Source organism: Aethalodelphis obliquidens, unplaced genomic scaffold, assembly GCF_003676395.1.
Source record: "Aethalodelphis obliquidens isolate GAN/ISIS:26980383/991018 unplaced genomic scaffold, ASM367639v1 scaffold88, whole genome shotgun sequence".
Classification (NCBI taxonomy): domain Eukaryota; kingdom Metazoa; phylum Chordata; class Mammalia; order Artiodactyla; family Delphinidae; genus Aethalodelphis; species Aethalodelphis obliquidens.
The window spans coordinates 5840192-5861772 of record NW_020838032.1 but is presented as its reverse complement, the minus strand read 5'-3'; the positions used below and the strand labels follow the sequence as shown (position 1 = coordinate 5861772).

At 37.4% G+C, this 21581-nt stretch overlaps 1 protein-coding gene across 14 annotated transcripts in view; it reads right to left on the bottom strand.

The window, feature by feature from the left end:
• Positions 1 to 3779: 3779 nt before the first annotated feature.
• The window catches only part of KIF27 (kinesin family member 27), an 88129-nt gene continuing 70327 nt past the window's right edge, over positions 3780 to 21581 (bottom strand). For 13 of the 14 annotated variants that reach the window (XM_027094283.1, XM_027094284.1, XM_027094278.1 and 10 more), the window contains 3 exons: positions 20125 to 20323; positions 17997 to 18161; positions 3780 to 4700 (listed from right to left, as the gene is read on the bottom strand). In XM_027094283.1, coding sequence (XP_026950084.1) covers positions 4216 to 4700; positions 17997 to 18161; positions 20125 to 20323 — 849 coding nt within the window. In that variant the 3' untranslated portion in view covers positions 3780 to 4215. The remainder of the gene's footprint in view (positions 4701 to 17996; positions 18162 to 20124; positions 20324 to 21581) is intronic. The other variant, XM_027094277.1, reaches the window with a different exon arrangement.

The window sequence follows — 21581 nt, the reverse complement described above, 5'->3', positions numbered from 1 at the left end:
TTAGTTTTCTACTCTTCTGTTGTGAATGGTTCTGTTCCCTGGGCATATAAGGATCTTGCTCATTATAACAAAGTCTGTGAGATTGTTCTATTTTTCTCTTTGAGTACTGTAGAGATCACTCAGTGGAGTTTTGTGTAATAATTTACCAATAGAACCTAATACCTAAATCTAAGTCAATATATTTGGGTTCAGTTAAATTACAATAGTGACAATTCTGTTGATTCATTGTGGACATTCCTAGGAAAGAAGATATAAAAATGGACAAAAAGAACTATGCAAAATATCAAAAGCCAACATTATAACATCAAGTTTTTCTGAGCTTTCTTTTTATAATTTCTCTTGTTCTAACTACCACCACATTGAGGTATTTTTGGTGTCAACATGAAGGCCATCATAAAAATCAAACACCACTCTAGTATTCGCTGCCACGTATGCACTGCATTCCAAAAGCAAGGAATGGAAGCAGTCACCCCTAATGCAGGCATTAAGGGGTGCATTGTTTGTAGAGAATTTTAAAACAATGAAACTTATGAAAAGTCAGTCTGCTTCTTATTATTAGCATCAAGGTAAACAATGACAGTGATAAAATACTCCTCGCCATAAGAAAGATGCTCCTATATCCACCCTTTGAGTATTACTGCCCAGATGAGCTCAAAATACTACATACCCAATGCATGAGATATTTATTGTGGCAAGATCTCACTCTCAACTTTATTTTCTATTTTTGAAAATATAAACATAGAAGATATATGTGTTATCAATCTAATCAAGGCAGCCTGCAGCCCGTTATATCTTTAAATGTAAAATATACATAATGAATATTTTAAAAAATTCCAGTGAAGTTGAGAGAGGAATTGTAGACATGAGTGGACACTGAGCTTTCATTATTCATACTCCAGGTGCTTTATAAAATCACAAGTATGTCCCTAAGGAAATAAATGAAAGAGCCGAACATGTCACACTTGCTTTTAATGCATGAGAATTTGTGTTGACTATAGAACCAAACTCCCACTAAGGACTTCACTTCTTAGCAATTCATTCTAAAACTTCGTATGACACTTTGTTTTAAAATATAAGACACCCATTCTTAAATAAGCATTTATCACTTTATTGACCTGGACTATTACAAACAAGCCAATGGTAATAAAGTCCACATTACTGAAGATCATATGTATATTTTTGCTGACTCCTTGGACACTGAGTTCATGAAGATATGAAGAACTAAGGGGGGGAAAACATTAGCGAAGGAAAACAAACATTAAAGCACAAAAGCACCTTCACTGATGTTCTTGCCACCCATAGTTCTCAGACTCATAGAATTCTCCAACTCTGTTATCTACAACACTCTGGAGTTAGGGAAAGAACTAGTACTTTATGGAGGCAAATATGTTTCTTTCCAAATGCTCTGTTATAGGTGAAAAAAAAATAATGAACAAAAAAACCCCCACAAACATATTTCATATACACGCAAAAAGGCAAAGACAAAATGTTTAGACTAAGGAGAGCATATGAAACAGAGGGTAAATTTATTACTAGTTAATGTAAAAAAAATTGTACTTGCCTTGGGGGAGATGACAATTTTTCTTTCCTTTGTGACTGCACTGACTAAACAAGAAAGACAAGAGGTTCACTCCCAGAATATATTATCCAGGACATGATTTATATGTTTGTTTATTTATATGAAATCTATCATAGCATATAAAGGATGTATGTTTAACCAAAAGGAAGAAAAAAAATTGTACCTTTGTTATTTAGATGTCAGTTCACATTTGCATTATCAAATCTACTCATTGTTGGTTTAATATAAATTTTCTTGCTTTGTTAGTGAGCTGGCTTTTAGAAAATGTGTTTATATTTCCACAGGTAAAGCAAATATGTGTCAATTTCTTGGGCAAGCAGAATTCCAATGTCAAAATACATTCTTATATGAATTATTTCTAAATTATTACTTAATTTTATAAGGAACTTAAAATTAGGGGCTTCATTAATATGTACATATTAATATATGATTGCTGTGCTTTGCTAAGGCACTGGCCTTTTGCCATTGTCTATCTATCTAAAACACACATTATATACAATATATATATTAAATAAATATCATACAAACCAAAGGTAAAAAGAGAAAACTAGCTGAAAACAGGAATCTGACTTCAAATAGTCCCTGTTAAAAAAATAAAATCTCTAAGTTGGTTTGTAAATTTGTTGGTTGAAACAGTTTCTCATTGGGCCGAAGTTATAACTTGTGGTTCCGTTTCCAGGTTAAGTCCACAGAAGTCTATTTAACCCATAATTCAAATGAGTTTTAATACCATACTTAAGAGATCTAGAAACTATTCACCAATTTAGAAGTTTGTTTTGGCTTGGTTTTCTTCTCCTATAGGAACTGTTTTTTACCGGTAAGACCAAGGAACCCTACTTCCTAGGGGCTAGAAACTAGAAAAGGAAAACAGTCTTTGAGCACAGGGCAACAGTCTGGGTCTTAGGTAAGATGGTCAGGGTCAATAGCAACAAAGGAAAGAACAAAAAAAACTTAGTATCAGGTAGGAAAAGTTGGAGTCAGTAATAAAGTGGGTTACTCTCATGGAGTAAGCTTCCATAAATCAGGGTGATTTTGCTACTGCCCCCCAAACATTAATTGGTTTAAGAAAAAACTTTTATTTTACAAGCAAAAGTTTGGAAAAGTAACAAAAATAACAATATAAGTAACAAAATCATACCTCTGGTCATTATAATGAAATGTTTTCTGTGATTGAAAACTACAATGAAAAATTTGTTGGGCAAAGCAATGTTTAGTTCTTAATTCCAAACTGAGGTTTACATTATATAAGATTTAGACCAAAAATATCTTGAAGAAAAAATTTCATTTACATATTTACAACCCCCGTGCAATCTGGGCGGCCTGTGTACAGGCCTGACTAACCAGGTTGTAGAGGAAAAAAATCGCAGATTAAGCCCATCAACTTATTAGCTAAAGATCCTCTGGCTAGATGTCAAGCTTTATAGGTGTACTCCATATGACTAGATACCTTTTCCTTGATATGTTAGAATACTTCAGTGTTATTCTGTCCTTGTTTCCCTATTCCATGGAACTGTATTCATTTCTCCCAATTTTAGTAGCATAATGAGAGATATGCTGAATAGATAGGGCAAGAGAGAGATGATAAACCTATATTCCAAAATATTAGCAAACCAATAATATAATACTCTAAAAGCAATTCCAGAAAAAAGAGCAGAGACCGTGTTTAAAAAGTCAAGAATGATCACTCAGCCTCTGAGGAGCATAAATTAACCTTAATCCCTAAACCTAGCCAGTTGCCTTAGCCCATAGAGTGCATTCTGGCACAAATTTTCAGCTGTTTCAGCCAAAACATATGCAGCAGGTGACTCTCTCTCTGATATAAGCAATATTTAATTGTTTCTTTTTTTTTTAAATAAGATGTTGGGGGTAGGAGTTTTAGTAATTTATTTATTTATTTTTGCTGTGTTGGGTCTTCGTTTCTGTGTGAGGGCTTTCTCTAGTTGTGGCAAGTGGGGGCCACTCTTCATCGTGGTGCACGGGCCTCTCACTATAGCAGCCTCTCTTGTTGTGGAGCACAGGCTCCAGACGCGCAGGCTCAGTAGTTGTGGCTCACGGGCCTAGTTGCTCCGCGGCATGTGGGATCCTCCCAGACCAGGGCTCAAACCCGTGTCCCCTGCATTAGCAGGCAGATTCCCAACCACTGCTCCACCAGGGAAGCCCCCTGTTTTTTAAAAAAATAACAAAATATACTTGTATTTGAGAATAACAATATAAATTTATATTATAATTATTGTATTATAACATACTCTTATAATATTACAATATACTTAATAATATACTTTTATATTATATAATAATATACATTTAATGGATATTTTAGTTTATTATTCTACTCTTAGTTTTGTTCTTCAAATATGCCTGGAAAAAATTTTAAGCAAATTTAGAAGTGGAAACATTTAAATGTTCCATTACTTGATAAAGTATGTGTTTGGTTATTATGGAAATACAAATTAAAACTCCTCAAATATACTATAGAAGATATACATATCCATGGTATACAAAAGGATTAGGGATTACTTCCTCCCCTTCTTCTTTTATCCTGAGGGAACAGCTAGTGAGCTTAAGCTTTAATTTTTAACAGATTAGAAAAAGGAATCTTACCCACCTACTAAATTAAAATTTTTCTTATTAAATGCCTAAGTTTTTAAGTCACTCATTTTCCTAGCTACTTCAATGGAATCAGCAGTCATAGACCCAACCCCAACTCCAAGACTGGAACTTCGTAACAACAGTTCCAAGGCAGAAATCTGACGTAACTCTTTGCGACACAACTTTACACGTGTGACACTATGCAACTGTGCCACATTTCCTACTGGCTGAATTTGGGGTGTTGGTCGACTGTGAGATTTTGTAAACTGATTGCCATCCCTTTCTGTTTTGGCCTCATTGCTTAACAAATGCCCACTAGTGGGTGCTAAAGAGCTATAAATTGGTGGTAATTCTGCGCCTTCTTCCCAGAGCTTCTGAGGATTTGGTTGTGTTCTTGAACTGCTTGCGGAACTGTCCAATTGTCTTTCCCTTCCACTTAATTTTATACTTTCAGTTCTGGATGCCCATTTTAATTCTTCTGAAACCATGCCTGCTTCTTCTGGGTTCTGTACTCCATTTCCAGCATCATGATCTAAAAATAATCCAAAAAGCAGAAAAAAAAATTAAGAGGTTTCCTCCAAAACAGGTATTTTAATCATGATATCTTAACATAACTACATTATTATCATGCAATATAAATTGTCTTCCAGCTTTTTTTGTTAAGTGACTTCTTTGAGAGGAACAGAAGTGTGAACATTAATTATTCTTATTTCACTTAGAGGCATCTTCCATGTGAATAACTGAGAACTTTCAATTAATAGAACAAAACTGAGAAGTAGTCTTCTAGAGATTTTGGTACCCCTGGAAACACAGAGGTGCTTTAGGCCTCTCTGGTGCCCTTCCACACCTGCCTCTGCTGGGCTTGCCACTGGTGAATCACATTTCAAATCCTGGTCATATCTCCAGGGAATGTTCTGGGACTTGGCATTATATGTGTGAAAAATCTAGTCTTTTTTTTAAATTTTTTTTTTTTTTGCGGTACACGGGCCTTTCACTGTTGTGGCCTCTCCCGCCGCGGAGCAGAGGCTCCAGACGCGCAGGCTAAGTGGCCATGGCTCACGGGCCCAGCCGCTCTGCGGCATGTGGGATCCTCCTGGACTGGGGCACGAACCCGTGTCCCCTGCATCGGCAGGCGGACTCTCAACCACTGCGCCACCAGGGAAGCCCAAAAATCTAGTCTTGATTGAACTCCAAGCATGAGAGCAGGGTTCTTCCGTCTGAATGTACTCTGGGGTACATGCCACTGCTTTCACCATCAAAATGGAAATGACAGCATACCCCTCAGTGGGGACCACCTTGCTGGAATGAGTGATAGGAGTGAGTGAAATTATGAAAGCTTGAGGCCCTCAAATCATAGAATAATCTAATATCAAAGACAAAACTTACTTAAGGGAAGTCCATATAGGTACTAGACCTAATGCAAAGAAACAATGCCAACTTTAAAATATGTTGATGATGCAATTAGGACACTTCTGGTCCTGCGAGAACCAAGTTTAAAAACAGAAGTTGCACACTGGCAGCTCCCAAGCCAAATCTGCCCACAGACATGTTTTACTTAGCCTATAAAATAATATGTGATACAAAATTTAAAAAGTGGAAAGTTTCATATAAAAATATAGATTTCCGGATTTTAAAGAAAATGAGAAAAACTGACAATTTCTGCCTGGCAACAGCAGCTGGAGCAGAGCTGCCCCTGCCAATTTAGACAACTGCTGCAGTCCCACCGCTCACTTTGGCTTCCTGGCTCCTGCAGGCATTTTAGTTTGTGACCCTGGTTTAAAACATAATTGATTTTCTATATAACCTTTAAAAATTGTGAATAACTCTTTTGGGGCTTCCCTGGTGGCGCAGCGGTTGAGAGTCTGCCTGCTGATGCAGGGGACACGGGTTCGTGCCCCGGTCCAGGAAGATCCCACATGCCGCGGAGCGGCTGGGCCCGTGAGCCATGGCCGCTGAGCCTGCGCATCTGGAGCCTGTGCTCCGCAACGGGAGAGGCCACAACAGTAACAGGCCCGCGTACCGCAAAAAAAAAAATTGTGAATAACTCTTTTGTACACCTGACATTTATATAATATCATACATCAACTCTACTCAATAAAAAAAAGAAAAAAAGGATTGATTTTCTAGTTTTTAAAATTCTTCTCACAAAAAACTTGAACTAGCAAATGACATAAATCCTCATGTGGAATTAGCAGGTACAAACTTGATCATAGTGCTCACAGTGGCTCCCCAACTTTGCTGCACATTAGTGTCACCTGGAAGCTTTTAAAAATCCTTTGGCCTAATAACCTATAATGGAAAAGAACCTGAAAAAGAGCGTGTGTGTATATATATATATCTGAATCACTTTGCTGTACACCTGAAACTAACAGAATATTGTAAATCAACTATATTTCAATGAAAAAAAAAATCCTGATGCCCAGGTCACAGAGTCTCGGGGAGGGAGCCAGGCATCTTAATTTATTTTTTTATTTTTTATTTTTTTCGGTACGCCGGCCTCTCACCGCTGTGGCCTCTCCCGCCGCGGAGCACAGGCTCCGGACGCGCAGGCCCAGCGGCCATGGCTCATGGGCCCAGCTGCTCCGCAGCATGTGGGATCCTCCCAGACCAGGGCACGAACCGTGTCCCCTGCATCGGCAGGCGGACTCCCAACCACTGTGCCACCAGGGAAGCCCCTTAATTTTTACAGATCATATGAGAAAGAGCAGAGATGGGCTCATTGGAAAGGCTCACTCCCAAGCCCACTTAGATTCCTCACAATATAAAGTTTCCCTCTTCCAGAATTTCAACACCGAAGGAACAAACTAAAGAAAGATTTATTCACCCATAGTCACACAGCCAGTAAAAGAAATTAGGATCCCAACCAGATCTTCTGACTCTAGTATCCTGACATGTAGAGTTTTATAGTGGTTTAAATTGATACAAGAATAGTTTTGGGGGAGACCTTCAAGATGGCGGAGGAGTAAGACATGGAGATCACCTTCCTCAGCACAAATACATCTGAAATACATCTACATGTGGAACAACTCCTACAGAAAACCTACTGAACACTGGCAGAAGACCTCAGACCTCCCAAAAGGCAAGAAACTCCCCACATACCTGGGTAGGGCAAAAGAAAAAAGAAAAAACAGAGACAAAAGAATAGGGACAGGACCTGCACCTCGGGGAGGGAGCTGTGAAAGAGGAAAAGTTTCCACACACTAGGAAGCCCCTTCACTGGCGTAGACAGGGGTTGGGCGTGGGGGAAGCTTCAGAGCCATGGAGGAGACTGCAGCAATAGGGGTGCAGAGGGCAAAGCGGAGAGATTCCCGCACAGAGGATCGGTGCCGACCAGCACTCACCAGCCCGAGAGGCTTGTCTGCTCATCCGCTGGGGCGGGCGGGGGCTGGGAGCTGAGGCTCGGGCTTTGGAGGTCGGATCCCAGGGAGAGGACTGGGGTTGGCTGCCTGAACACAGCCTGAAGGGGCTAGTGCGCGAGGAGAGGAGATTCAGAGCACCGGCTAAACGAGCTCCTGAGACGGGCAAGAGCCGCGGCTATCAGCACGGACCGCAGAGACGGGCTTGAAACGCTAAGGCTGCTCCTGCAGCCACCAAGAAGCCTGTGTGCAAGCACAGGGCACTGTTCACACCTCCCCTCCAAGGAGCCTGTGCAGCCCACCACTGCCAGGGTCCTGTGATCCAGGGACAACTAGCCCGGGAGAACACACGGCACGCCTCAGGCTGGTGCAACATCATGCTGGCCTCTGCCGCTGCAGGCTCGCCCCACATTCCGTACACCTCCCTCCCCCAGGCCTGCGTGAGCCAGAGCCCCCTAATCAGCTGCTACTTTAACCCCGTCCTGTCTGGGCGAAGAACAGACGCCCTCAGGCGACCTACATGCAGAGGCAGGGCCAAATCCAAAGCTGAACCCCGGGAGCTGTTTGAACAAAGAAGAGAAAGGGAAATCTCTCCCAGCAGCCTCAGGCGCAGCAGATTAAATCTCCACGATCAACTTGATGTACCCTGCATCTCTGGAATACCTGAATAGACAACGAATCATCCCAAATTGAGGAGGTGGACTTTGGGAGCAACTGTTGACTTGGGGTTGCTTTCTGCATCTAATTTGTTCCTGGCTTTATGTTTATCTTAGTTTAGTATTTAGAGTTTATTATCATTGGTAGATTTGTTTATTGATTTAGTTGCTCTCTTCCTTTTTTTTTATATATATAGATATGTATATATTTTTCCTCTTTCTATTTCTGTGAGTGTGTATGTGTATGCTTCTTTGTGTGATTTTGTCTGTATAGCTTTGCTTTTACCATTTGTCCTAGGGTTCTGTCAGTCTGGCTTTTTTTTTTTTTTTAACTATAGTTTTTAGTACTTGTTATCATTGGTGAATTTGTTTTTTGGTTTGGTTGCTCTCTTCTTTGTTTCTTTTATCTATTACTTTTTAACTTTTTTATTTTTAATAATTATTTTTTTAAATAACTTTATTTTTCTTTCTTTTTTTCTCTTCTTCTCCCTTTTCTTCTGAGCCTTGTGACTGACAGGGTCTTGGTGCTCCGGCCGGGTGTGAGGCCAGTGCCTCTGAGGTGGGAGAGCTGAGTTCAGGATATTAGTCCACCAGAAACCTCCCAGCTCCATGTAATATCAAATGGCGAAAGCTCTCCCAGAGATCTCCATCTCAACGCTAAGACCCAGCTTCATTCAATGACCAGCAAGCTACAGTGCTGGACACCCTATGCCAAACAACTAGCAAGACAGGAACACAACCCCACCCATTAGCAGAGAGGCTGCCTAAAATCATAATAAGGCCACAGACACTCCAAAACACACCACCAGATGCAGTCCTGCCCACCAGAAAGATAAGATCCAGCCTCATCCAGCAGAACACAGGCACTAGTCCCCTCCACCAGGAAGCCTACACAACCCACTGTACCAACCATAGACACTGGGGGAAGACACCAAAAACAACAAGAACTACAAACCTGCAACCTGCGAAAAGGAGACCCCAAACACAGTAAGTTAAACAAAATGAGAAGACAGAGAAACACAGCAGATGAAGGACCAAGGTAAAAACCCACGAGACCAAACAAATGAAGAGGAAATAGGCAGTCAACCTGAAAAAGAATTGAGAGTAATGATAGTAAACATGATCCAAAATCTTGGAAACAGAATGGAGAAAATACAAGAAACGTTTAACAAGGACCTAGAAGAATTAAAGAGCAAACAAACAATGAAGAACAACACAATAAATGAAATTTAAAATTCTCTAGAAGGAATCAATAGCAGAATAACTGAGGCAGAAGAACGGATAAGTGACCAGGAGGATAAAATAGTGGAAGTAACTACTGCACAACAGAATAAAGAAAAAAGAATGAAAAGAATTGAGGACAGTCTTGGAGACCTCTGGGGCAACATCAAACGCACAAACATTTGAATTATAGGGGTCCCAGAAGAAGAAGAGAAAAAGAAAGGGACTGAGAAAATATTTGAAGAGATTATAGTTGAAAACTTCATAATATGGGAAAGGAAATAGTCAATCAAGTCCAGGAAGTGCAGAGAGTCCCATACAGGATAAAACCAAGAAGAAGCACGCCAAGACACATATTAACCAAACTATCAAAAATTAAATACAAAGAAAAAACATTAAAAGCAGCAAGGGAAAAACAACAAGTTACATACAAGGAAATCCCCATAAGGTTAACAGCTGATCTTTCAGCAGAAAGTGCAAGCCAGAGGGAGTGGCAGGACATATTGAAAGTGATGAAAGGGAAAAACCTACAACTAAGATTACTCTACCCAGCAAGGATCTTATTCAGATTTGAAAGAGAAATTAAAACCTTTACAGACAAGCAAAAGCTAGAGAATTCAGCACCACCAATCCAGCTTTAAAACAAATGCTAAAGAACTTCTCTAGGCAGGAAACACAAGACAAGGAAAAGACCTACAAAAACAAACCCAAAATAATTAAGAAAATGGTAATAAGAACATACATATCGATAATTACCTTAAATGTAAATGGATTAAATACTCTAACCAAAAGACATAGACTGGATGAATGGATACAAAAACAAGTCCCATATATATGCTGTCTACAAGAGACCCACTTCAGACCTAGAGACACATACAGACTGAAAGTGAGGGGATGGATAAAGATATTCCATGTAAATGGAGATCAGAAGAAAGCTGGAGTAGCGATTCTCATATCAGAAAAAATAGACTTTAAAATAAAGACTATTACAAGAGACAAAGAAGGACACTACATAATGATCAAGGGATCGATCCAAGAAGAAGATATAACAACTGTAAATATTTATGCACGCCACATAGGAGCACCTCAATACATAAGGCAAATGCTAAGAGCCATAAAAGGAGAAATCGACAGTAACACAATCATAGTAGGGGACTTTAACACTCCACTTTCACCAACTGACAGATCGTCCAAAATGAAAATAAGTAAGAAAACACAAGCTTTAAATGATACATTAAACAAGATGGACTTAATTGACATTTATAGGACATTCCATCCAAAAACAACAGAATACACTTTCTTCTCAAGTGCTCATGGAATATTCTCCAGGATAGATCATATCTTGGGTCACAAATCAAGCCTTGGTAAATTTAAGAAAATTGAAATCGTATCTAGTATGTTTTCTGACCACAACGCCATGAGACTAGATATCAATTACAGGAAAAAGTCTGTAAAAAATACAAACACATGGAGGCTAAACAATACACTACTTAACAACCAAGAGATCACAGAAGAAATCAACAAGGAAATAAAAAAATACCTAGGAACAAATGACAATGAAAACACGATGACCCAAAACCTACAGGATGCAGCAAAAGCAGTTCTAAGAGGGAAGTTTATAGCAATACAATTCCACCACACGAAACAAGAAACATCTCAAATAAACAATATAACCTTACACCTAAAGCAATTAGAGAAAGAACAAAAGAAGCCTAAAGTTAGCAGAAGGAAAGAAATCATAAAGATCAGTTTAGAAATAAATGAAAAAGAAATGAAGGAAACAATAGCAAAGATCAATAAAACTAAAACCTGGTTCTTTGAGAAGATAAACAAAATTGATAAACCATTAGCCACATTCATCAAGAAAAAAAGGGAGAAGGTTCAAATCAATAGAATTAGAAATGGAAAAGAAGTAACAACTGACACTGCAGAAATACAAAGGATCATGAGAGATTACTAAAAGCAACTCTATGCCAATAAAATGGACAACCTGGAAGAAATGGACAAATTCTTAGAAAAGCACAAACTTCCGAGACTGAACCAGGAAGAAAAAGAAAATATAAACAGACCAATCACAAGCACTGAAATTGAAACTGTGATTAAAACTCTTCCAACAAACAGAAGTCCAGGACCAGATTCCTTCACAGGCGAATTCTATCAAACATTTAGAGAAGAGCTAACACCTATCCTTCTCAAACTCTTCCAAAATAGAGCAGAGGGAGGAACACTCCCCAACTCATTCTATGAGGCCACCATCACCCTGATACCAAAAGCAGACAAAGATGTCACAAAGAGGGCTTCCCTGGTGGCGCAGTGGTTGAGGGTCCGCCTGCCGATGCAGGGGACACGGGTTCGTGCCCCAGTCTGGGAGGCTCCCACATGCTGTGGAGTGGCTGGGCCCGTGGGCCGTGGCCGCTGAGCCTGCGCATCCGGAGCCTGTGCTCCACAACGGGAGAGGCCACAACAGTGAGAGGCCCGTGTACCGCAAAAAAAATAAAAAAAAAAAAGATGTCACAAAGAAAGAAAACTACAGGCCAATACCACTGATGAACATAGATGCAAAAATCCTCAACAAAATACTAGCAAGCAGAATCCAACAGCACATTAAAGGATCATACATTATGACCAACTGTGGTTTATCCCAGGGCTGCAAGGATTCTACAATATACATAAATCAATCAATGTGATAAACCATATTAACAAATTGAAGAAGAAAAACCATATGATCATCTCAATAGATGCAGAAAAAGCTTTCGACACAATTCAACATCCATTTATGATAAAAATCCTCCAGAAAGTAAGTATACAGGGCACTTACCTCAACATAATAAAGACCATATATGACAAACCCACAGCCAACTTCGTTCTCAATGGTGAAAAACTGAAAGCATTTCCGCTAAAATCAGAAACAAGACAAGGATGTCCACTCTCACCACTATTATTCAACATACTTTTGGAAATTTTAGCCACAGCAATCAGAGAAGAAGAAATAAAAGGAATCCAAATCGGAAAAGAAGAAGTAAAGCTGTCACTGTTTGCAGATGACATGATACTATACACAGAGAATCCTAAAGATGCTACCAGAAAACTACTAGAGCTAATCAACGAATTTGGTAAAGTGGCAGGATACAAAATTAATGCACAGAAATCTCTTGCATTCCTATACACTAATGATGAAAAATCTGAAAGAGAAATTAAGGAAACACTCCCATTTATCACTGCAACAAAAAGAATAAAATATCTAGGAATAAACCTACTTAAGGAGACAAAAGACCAGTATGCAGAAAACTGTAAGACACTGATGAAAGAAATTAAAGATGATACAAAGAGATGGAGAGATAGACCATGTTCTTGGATTGGAAGAATCAACATTGTGAAAATGACTCTACTACCCAAAGCAATCTACAGATTCAATGCAATCCCTATCAAACGACCAATGGCATTTTTCACAGAAATAGAACAAAAACTTTCACAATTTGTATGGAAACACAAAAGACCCCGAATAGCCAAAGCAGTCTTGAGAAAGAAAAATGGAGCTGGAGGAATCAGGCTCCTGCACTTCAGACTATAGTACAAAGCTATAGTCATCAAGACAGTATGGTACTGGCACGAAAACAGAAATATAGATCAATGATACAGGATAGAAAGCCCAGAGATAAACCCATGCACATATGGTCACCTTATTTTTGACAAAGGAGGCAAGAAGATACAATGAAGAAAAGACAGCCTCTTCAATAAGTGGTGCTGGGAAAACTGGACACCTACATGTAAAAGAATGAAATTAGAATATTCCCTAACACCATACACAAAAATAAACTCCAAATGGATTAAAGACCTAAATGTAAGGCCAGACACTATAAAACTCTTAGAGGAAAACATAGGCAGAACACTCTATGACATAAATCACAGCAAGATCCTTTTTGACCCACCTCCTAGAGAAATGAAAATAAAAACAAAAATAAACAAATGGGAGCTAATGAAACTTAAAAGCTTTTGCACAGCAAAGGAAAACATAAACAAGATGAAAAGACAACCCTCAGAATCGGATAAAATATTTGCTAATGGAGCAATTGACAAAGGATCAACCTCCAAAATTTACAAGCAGCTCATGCAACTCAATATCAAGAAAACAAACAACCCAATCCAAAAATGGGCAGAAGACCTAAATAGACATTTCTCCAAAGAAGGTATACAGATTGCCAACAAACACATGAAAGTACCCTCAACTCACTATTCATTAGAGAAAGGCAAATCAAAACTACAATGAGGTATCACCTCACACCAGTCAGAATGGCCATCATCCAAAAATCTACAAACAATAAATGCTGGAGAGGATGTGGAGAAAAGGGAACCCTCTTGCATTGTTGGTTGGAATGTAAATTGATACAGTCACGATGGAGAACAGTATGGAGATGCTTTAAAAAACTAAAAATAGAACTACCATACGACCCAGCAATCCCACTACTGGGCATATACCCTGAGAAAACCATAATTCAAAAAGAGTCATGTACCACAATGTTCACTGCAGCTCTATTTACAATAGCCAGGACATGGAAGCAACCTAAGTGTCCATCGACAGATGAATGGATAAAGAAGATGTGGCACATATATGCAATGGAATATTACTCAGCCATAAAAAGAAATGAAACTGAGTTATTTGTAGTGAGGTGGATGGGCCTAGAGACTGTCATATGGAGTGAAGGAAGTCAGAAAGAGAAAAACAAATACCCTATGCTAACACATATATGTGGAATCCAAAATAAAAAAGGTTCTGAAGAACTTAGGGGTACGACAGGAATAAAGAGGCAGATGTAGAGAATGGACTTGAGGACACGGGGAGGGGGAAGGGTAAGCTGGGACAAAGTGAGATAGTGGCATGGACATATATACACTACCACATGTAAAACAGATAGTGGGAAGCAGCTGCATGGCATAGGGGGATCAGCTTGATGCTTTGCGACCACCTAGAGGGGTAGGATAGAGAGGGTGGATAGAGGGATCTAGGGACCACCTAGAGGGATAGAGAGGGAGACGCCAGAGGGAGGAGACATTGGGATATATGTATATGTATAGCTGATTCACTTTGTATAAAGCAGAAACGAACACACCATTGTAAAGCAATTACACTCCAATAAAGATGTTAAAATAAAAGGTTAAAAAAAAAAAAGATGAATGGTTTTACTAATGTAATTGACCACATTGTAAATTATATATTTACAAATGTATGGTATAACACACAAATCTAATTAATACATTTAGTATCATATACATTCATCAAATTTTTATTGTGTCATAAACTTGTACCTCCAGTGTAACGTCTTCAAAATATTATATTTTATAATTAAGTTCATAACTTTTGCTAAAAAAGAATTTTCTTTCTCAGTGAAATTCAATGTAGGCTCTGAAATGAATGATATGTAAGTATTTTTATATTCAAACAACAATCCTCTCCAAAGAAAAGAAACAATAATTAAATTCTTCTAATTATGGCTAAAGCTGAATTTAAAGAGTTGCTTGGATTTAACGAAATAAGAATTTATGTCTTAAATTGTGTATCTTTCAAGACTTTTATGTTTTGTTTTGGGATAAAATACAATATTATTCAATTTAAAAAAGTATAGAGTTTTAAATACTTAAACAAGTACACAGACTGCATGTCCATATATACTGATTTTATCCTCACAAAATGTTAGAAAATAGATGCACTGTGACAGAAGCATGACCAAGTGCTTTTAGTCTTTTTGGTCACTTTTTAGAAGTGACCAAGATATTTTAGTCAAAAGATTAATTCTTTTGCTATTTGAAAATGCTAAAAATATTCAAAGCAGATAAAGTCTGGTAGGCAGACAATGAAAAGACTACTAACAAAACCCAGTCAACTGAATACCAAGACAGTTATATATTAATTAGGATACTGATTATTAAGCATATAATACAGGTTAGGGAACTCAAAATTTGATATATTTAAACTGCTATATTTTATAATTCAAACAAGTCTTATTTAATGTCATTTTATTGGAGCTGCATTTTGAGGTAGGATATAGTACAAGCTATATCACCAATATGATTCCAAATGAATTTTTTTAAAACATAAGTAAAACAGTGAAAAGAATTATGCTGAAATGTTAATGTGGGTAGGATTATGGGTGGTCTTTTTCTGATTTTTTTCTATATTTTCAAAGTTTTCTATAATGACTATGTATTACTTTTTATAGCCAAAAAATAAACATATTTAAGATGGTTCTAGGGGATATAGCAAATTAGCTGAGATAACATCTTCAACATTATTATTTTTAAGACTAGACTTCCAGGAATTCCCTGGCGGTCCAGTGGTTAGGACTCTGAGCTTCCAATGCTGGGGGCCGGGGTTTGATCCCTGGTCGGGGAACTAGGATCCTGCAAGTCACGTGGTGCAGCCGAAAAAAGAAAGAAAAAGACTAGACTTCCCAGGTCAGTTGGTAACACAGGAGTTATCCTCACTTTACACATCTCCAAGATTACTTAGCTTTTTTAAAGCTTTTTATATTTGTTTCATTCAAGAGCATGATTAGGATCCAGGTTTCTTTCTTTCTTTCTTTTTTAATATTTATTTATTTACTTATTTTATTTTGGCCGCGCCGGGTCTTAGTTGTGGCACATGGGATCTTCGTTGCTGCGTGCGGGATCTTTAGTTGCGGCAGGCTGGATCTAGTTGAACCCTGGCCCTCTGCATTGGGAACGTGGAGTCTTATCCACTGGCCCACCAGGGAAGTCCCAGATCCAGGTTTCTTAAACCTGTTTACCACCATATACCACACTGTCATTTTAAGAGATGTCTAGTAGACTCAGCAGTATAAACATGGGCCATTTAAACAGTAAACATCTAATTTCAGATATCTCAAATTTGAAAGTGAATTTTTTTAAAGCAAAAATGGTTTTGTGCTAATTGCTCTGTGTCCTACTTAATACCTGTTTACATTTTAATTTTTTGCAGATAGCGTTTCAAGTAAAAGGTTCAGCTATATGTTGCAGGCTGTATTTCAAGTAAATATTTTAATTATATGAGTAAATACCTCTGCATTACTACATTGAAAATCAGAAAGGTTAGTCTCTTTGGCAGAATTCGTATGTTTGTATCACATCTCTATCCTAAAATGACTTTTATACTAGAACACAGAACCAGGAATCAGAAGACCAGGGACCTTAGACCATGCTCTAATTACTGGTCGGCTCGTGAGTCACTGGACCGCTCTAAGCTTTAATTTCCTCATCTAAAAATGAGGTTAGCATATACCGGCCTACCCTGAGTTTGAGGGCTAAACTGAACTATTTGAGAAAATGCCTGTAAATGATAAATACAATAAATATAAGGTAGTATTAGAACTACTTTTCTAAAATATTACTAAGTTTTAAAACTATGTTAATTCTGCTTATATTATATATTCAGTATATATCTTTTCATTGTGCATATATATCATTTTCCATTGGTTTCTATATTTTTATGGTTTCATTTTTATAATTATATTTTTAAGTTGAGATATAATTGATATATAACATTATATTAGTTTCAGGTGTACTCTTTATATCTTGTTGTACCCATCTTTAGTTTTCTTTACAGGTACAAAATAGTTGTGTTCCTAAAAAGAGTTGTAAAGTCAACTTTCAAAAGCCATTCTTAACTTATTAGAAGAATACTTTCTCTAAAGGAAGGCTAATTCTTTTATAAAATGAGTATACATTATTTTAGAGATATTGATTCCTCTCTATTGGTGGCTTAAAGACAATATGTTTTTTCTTTTTTCTTTTTATTGGAGTATAATTGCTTTACAATGTTGTGTTAGTTTCTGCTGTAGAGCAAAGTGAATCAGCTATACGTATACCTGTATCCCCTCCCTCTTAAGCCTCCCTGCCACCCCACCCCCATACCACCCCTCTACGTTATCACAGAGCACTGAGCTGAGCTCCCTATTCTATACAGCAGCTTCCCACTAGCTATCTATTTTACACATGGTAGTAAGACAATGTGTTTTAATCATAACAGTATATCACCTTCACGGCACTTCTTGCTTTTGCAAAGTTCTTTGTCATGTTTTATCATTTCATTGAGGAAGATGGTTATTTCTACATATCTACATATAATTATGCAAGAAAACTTCCTTGTCTCAATGATGGGTTTTATTATATGTTTGAATTTCTAGAGGTCATGATATGAAAAAACATGACTGATCTTAGAAATACATAAATATTATTTTACTTTTATTATTCTCTATTTTACTTTTTTATGATAATCAGAAGGCTTAATTTACTATAAAACAGGAAAACAACAGCTATCCTATATTTAGGGTTATTTTAAGAATTAAGTGAGTTAGAGAACACAAGAGCCCCTGGTACATGGCAGGCAATCGAATAAATGATCATTTCCTTCACACATGTACATTTGTTCATTTATTCTTTTCTCCAGTGGTTCTGTGTTACACATAGACTAGACAACTATTTTTGTCTACAGAGACAAAGAGAAGTTAAATATCTAATCCTAAATAATCCAATCAATTGGGAAAGGCTCCACTACAAACCATGCTATGGTGTTGGCATGACAAGTAACACTAAATCTCTTACTTTCTGATGGTACTAGTTGTCGCCGAATTGCTTCCCCTACCAATTCCTTAAGTTTCTTCTTAAGATCTCTGCTGGTTTTCTTATAGAAATAAAGCTCTCTTTCCAGCTGCTGGATTTTATCTCCATAATTTTTTAAAGTTTCCACAGTGCCTTCCCCGTCTTGCTCTATAAAACAGAAATTTACATTTAAAATCAGTTTAAAGTAAATGATTGAAAATTCTAACAGAACTCCCAGACTATATTGTAGGGTCAGAAGTATGTTACATGTATCTATTACTTGGCTGGATTTGTTTTCAGCTACAATTTGGAGTCTTCTGCCTGTAAAATTTTTCGAAGTAGGATGAGCCCTTCTCCACCCTAATCCCTACCAGCTACCGCATTTTTCATGATTCATAAGCACTTTTTGAATAGCTACTAACTAAATTTATCCTCAGAAGAGCAGAAGTAAGGTTCACATTTGGAACTCTGTCCAGCTGCATCAATGTCTTGAAGTTTATATCAGGAACCACGGATATATGGAAAGTTATAAGCCTAAAGTTTATAGGCCCAAGAAATATAGAACCAAAAAAACCCTCAAAAACTGGAAACCTGTCAAAAGAGGCTAGAAAGATTAAATTACAAAGGAAAACACCACCAAAAAAGGAGAAGGGGGGGGAAAGTATAAGTAAAGTTCTAGTTTATGACACAATATAATTTTAAAGCTTCTAATTAATATTTAGGAATGTCTAAAACTGTCCCCTTTGGGTTAGGTTCTAGAACCAGTAAAACGCAGTTTACTGACCTTCAGAAATACACACTTTCAGACCTACTCTTTCCTATTGGTAAATCTATAAAATGGTCCTACTGGTTTGTAATTTTCTTTTCTTATAATTGGTTGTTTTGTAAAAATTGATCTAAGTATATCTGTAATTTTATATTAACCCATCATCTTATTTAAAAAACATTTTAAATTAATAACATTACAAATCAGAATCCCCATGAAGGATATCATAAAAATGAACTTAATTTTATGGCCTATATTCAGTTGAAATTAGAAAATTCGTAAGTTGTTAACATTTTCAGTTATAACCTTGCTATGAAAAACTTGTCCCAGCTATAGAAATGAATGATTTTTTAAATGTTCTCATTTGGCTAAAGCATGAACTTTTGCGGTAAAATGCCAACCACTTGAAAAACATATTAAAAATTCTATTAAAATATCACTTTTAGAGACTTAAGACAGAATTAACATAAGGTAAGGAAAGCATGTTTGAATGAAATAACATATGGAATCCAGTCAAGGAAATCCTGTCATCAGGCAACTGGTTGCTAATTAACTTGTTATAGAATTAACTTAGAGGCAAACTGCCTCAACACTCAAATGCATATATTTTCCAATTTTCTGCTTACTCAGGTTGCTTCTTCCAGATCCTTTTTAGCACATTTCCAGCTATAGATTCATAAGAATCAAGACTAAACAGCCAAGCCACCTGGACTGAAGCATTCCAGGCGTTGAAGTTATCGCCAGGCAGTGATTTTGTTGCCATAGGAACTGTGTGTACCAGCCATAAGCCCAGGTATTGAAGACCAATTGCTATGACAACTCCATACCACAGTTGATGGTTGAACTACTGTGCGCTGATAACACTACGTGCCCATCAATGGTAGACTAATTTTGACCTAAGCTATAACCTTAATGCATAAAATTTATAATTTACTGAAAACTGTAACAAGAAATATAACCAGAAATCTGACAGAACCTATCAGTTTAATTTTATGAAGGGAAAGTGATTTAAATATCAAGGTTCTATATCCTAGAGATGGGGAACTTTTCAACTGTACACCACCAAGCCAGAAGTCATCCCACATTCCTACATAAAAAGTAGACCACAACAAAGTAACAGGATTGCAGCAGTTCTCTGTGTGGCACTGGGGACAAGCAGAGGAGATGGCATTTCAAGCATGAATAGCCCTGCATCAAAGTCAACTATCCCAACATGTGGACCAAAACATGTAAAGCACAAAACACATATAAGTAGTAACTATTTATACATGTTGGACTTTAAGTGATCCAATTCTGTCCTACCTTCCTTTCCCAATCCCCCTCCTACAAGTCCCCATTACACAACTGATGTGAAGGGGCAGTTACCTTTGAAATGATGTAGCAGAAGCTGCATTTTTTGCTCGTGTTCCTTTTGCTGAAGGGTCAGTCTCCGGTCACACTGCAATTTCAGATGTTCCAGTGTAGATTCCAACTCACGAACCACATTATCCCGTTCCAGAACTTTCATTTTAATTTCTTCATTCTGTAACTGTAGTTTCCGTTCAGCTTCTCGCAGATTAACCACCTAGCAAAGACATTTTTTTGATCTTTTAAGTGTGTTTTAGACAGCCTAATAGACAATTTACTTCTCTTAGACTTCATAAAGATGAACTCCCTTAATCCCCATGGTATAACTAGGCAAATGCTTTGTAATATACCCACAAGATAACCTAACAGCCTTTTTAATTCGTTGAGATTCTGAATTGGTAACAACTTCATTTTAAATATAATGTTGCTCTACTCTAACAATCACCTCTCCATCATTTCTTAGACATGATCTTTGTAGTTTACATTTATAATCCTACAACTCCATTTCTCCAGTCTAAAAAGATATCAAGAATCTAAAGACTTCTGTAACATCTAGATAATTCTCATTTTTAACTCCAAAGTGAATGTTATAAATAAGTGACAGAATTTTTAAGCTATAGAGTTCGGTCTCAGATTGTACATTTAGTCCAGTGGGTTCCTCTCTGCACTGATATAAAGTAAAAACACTTCAGACAATATCTGTGTCACAGAACTTGTTAATAATGTAATGATATTCTCTCCAGAAAAATACTCATTTCTACAAAGAGTTCTTAAGACCAGAAAATCCACTGACCTTCACCTGGGTGCTTTGGGTTAAGAACCCTTGCTCTAAGAACACCACAAAAGAGTTATCTGTATCAAAGCCTCAGACAACATGCACCATATTTCTGCCCTCCACACACCCAGTGATGGGATGCACTTGCATCAATAATAGAAGCTTACTACTGACGGTAATTATCCAAGAGAAGGCCTGTGTATCACATTTCCATTAATTTAGTCATCTTTATTTCAATTGTCTAACAGAATTAGAACTTTATCTTAAAACTTCTGTGTTTCATTTTTCATCAACTGTCTGCTATTCCCTTAAACTGAATATATTTTTCAGAGAAAAGAGTTATCTACTTGTTTAACACTTCATAATATATATCTTAAGAAAAGACATTAGAGAAAAGACAGATATAGTTTTCAATGCTGTGAAACATCTCTATCAGTAAGCTGTCAAATCTGTATAAAATATTTTAATTTATATTAAGCCCATCCAGGTTAATGCTAAAATCTATTACTATCTTTGTCACTGATGCACCATTTCACCTCCATTTCAATTCATAGGGTATAATGAGAAGGTACAGGTTACCCCTACCCTACAGCAATGAAGGAAAGGGAACCCAAACCTGGAGGGCCCTTGATTTTTCACGAATGCTGAGTAGGAACAATCAAATCTAGAAAACATACAACCAAGATATAGTGACTGAGGA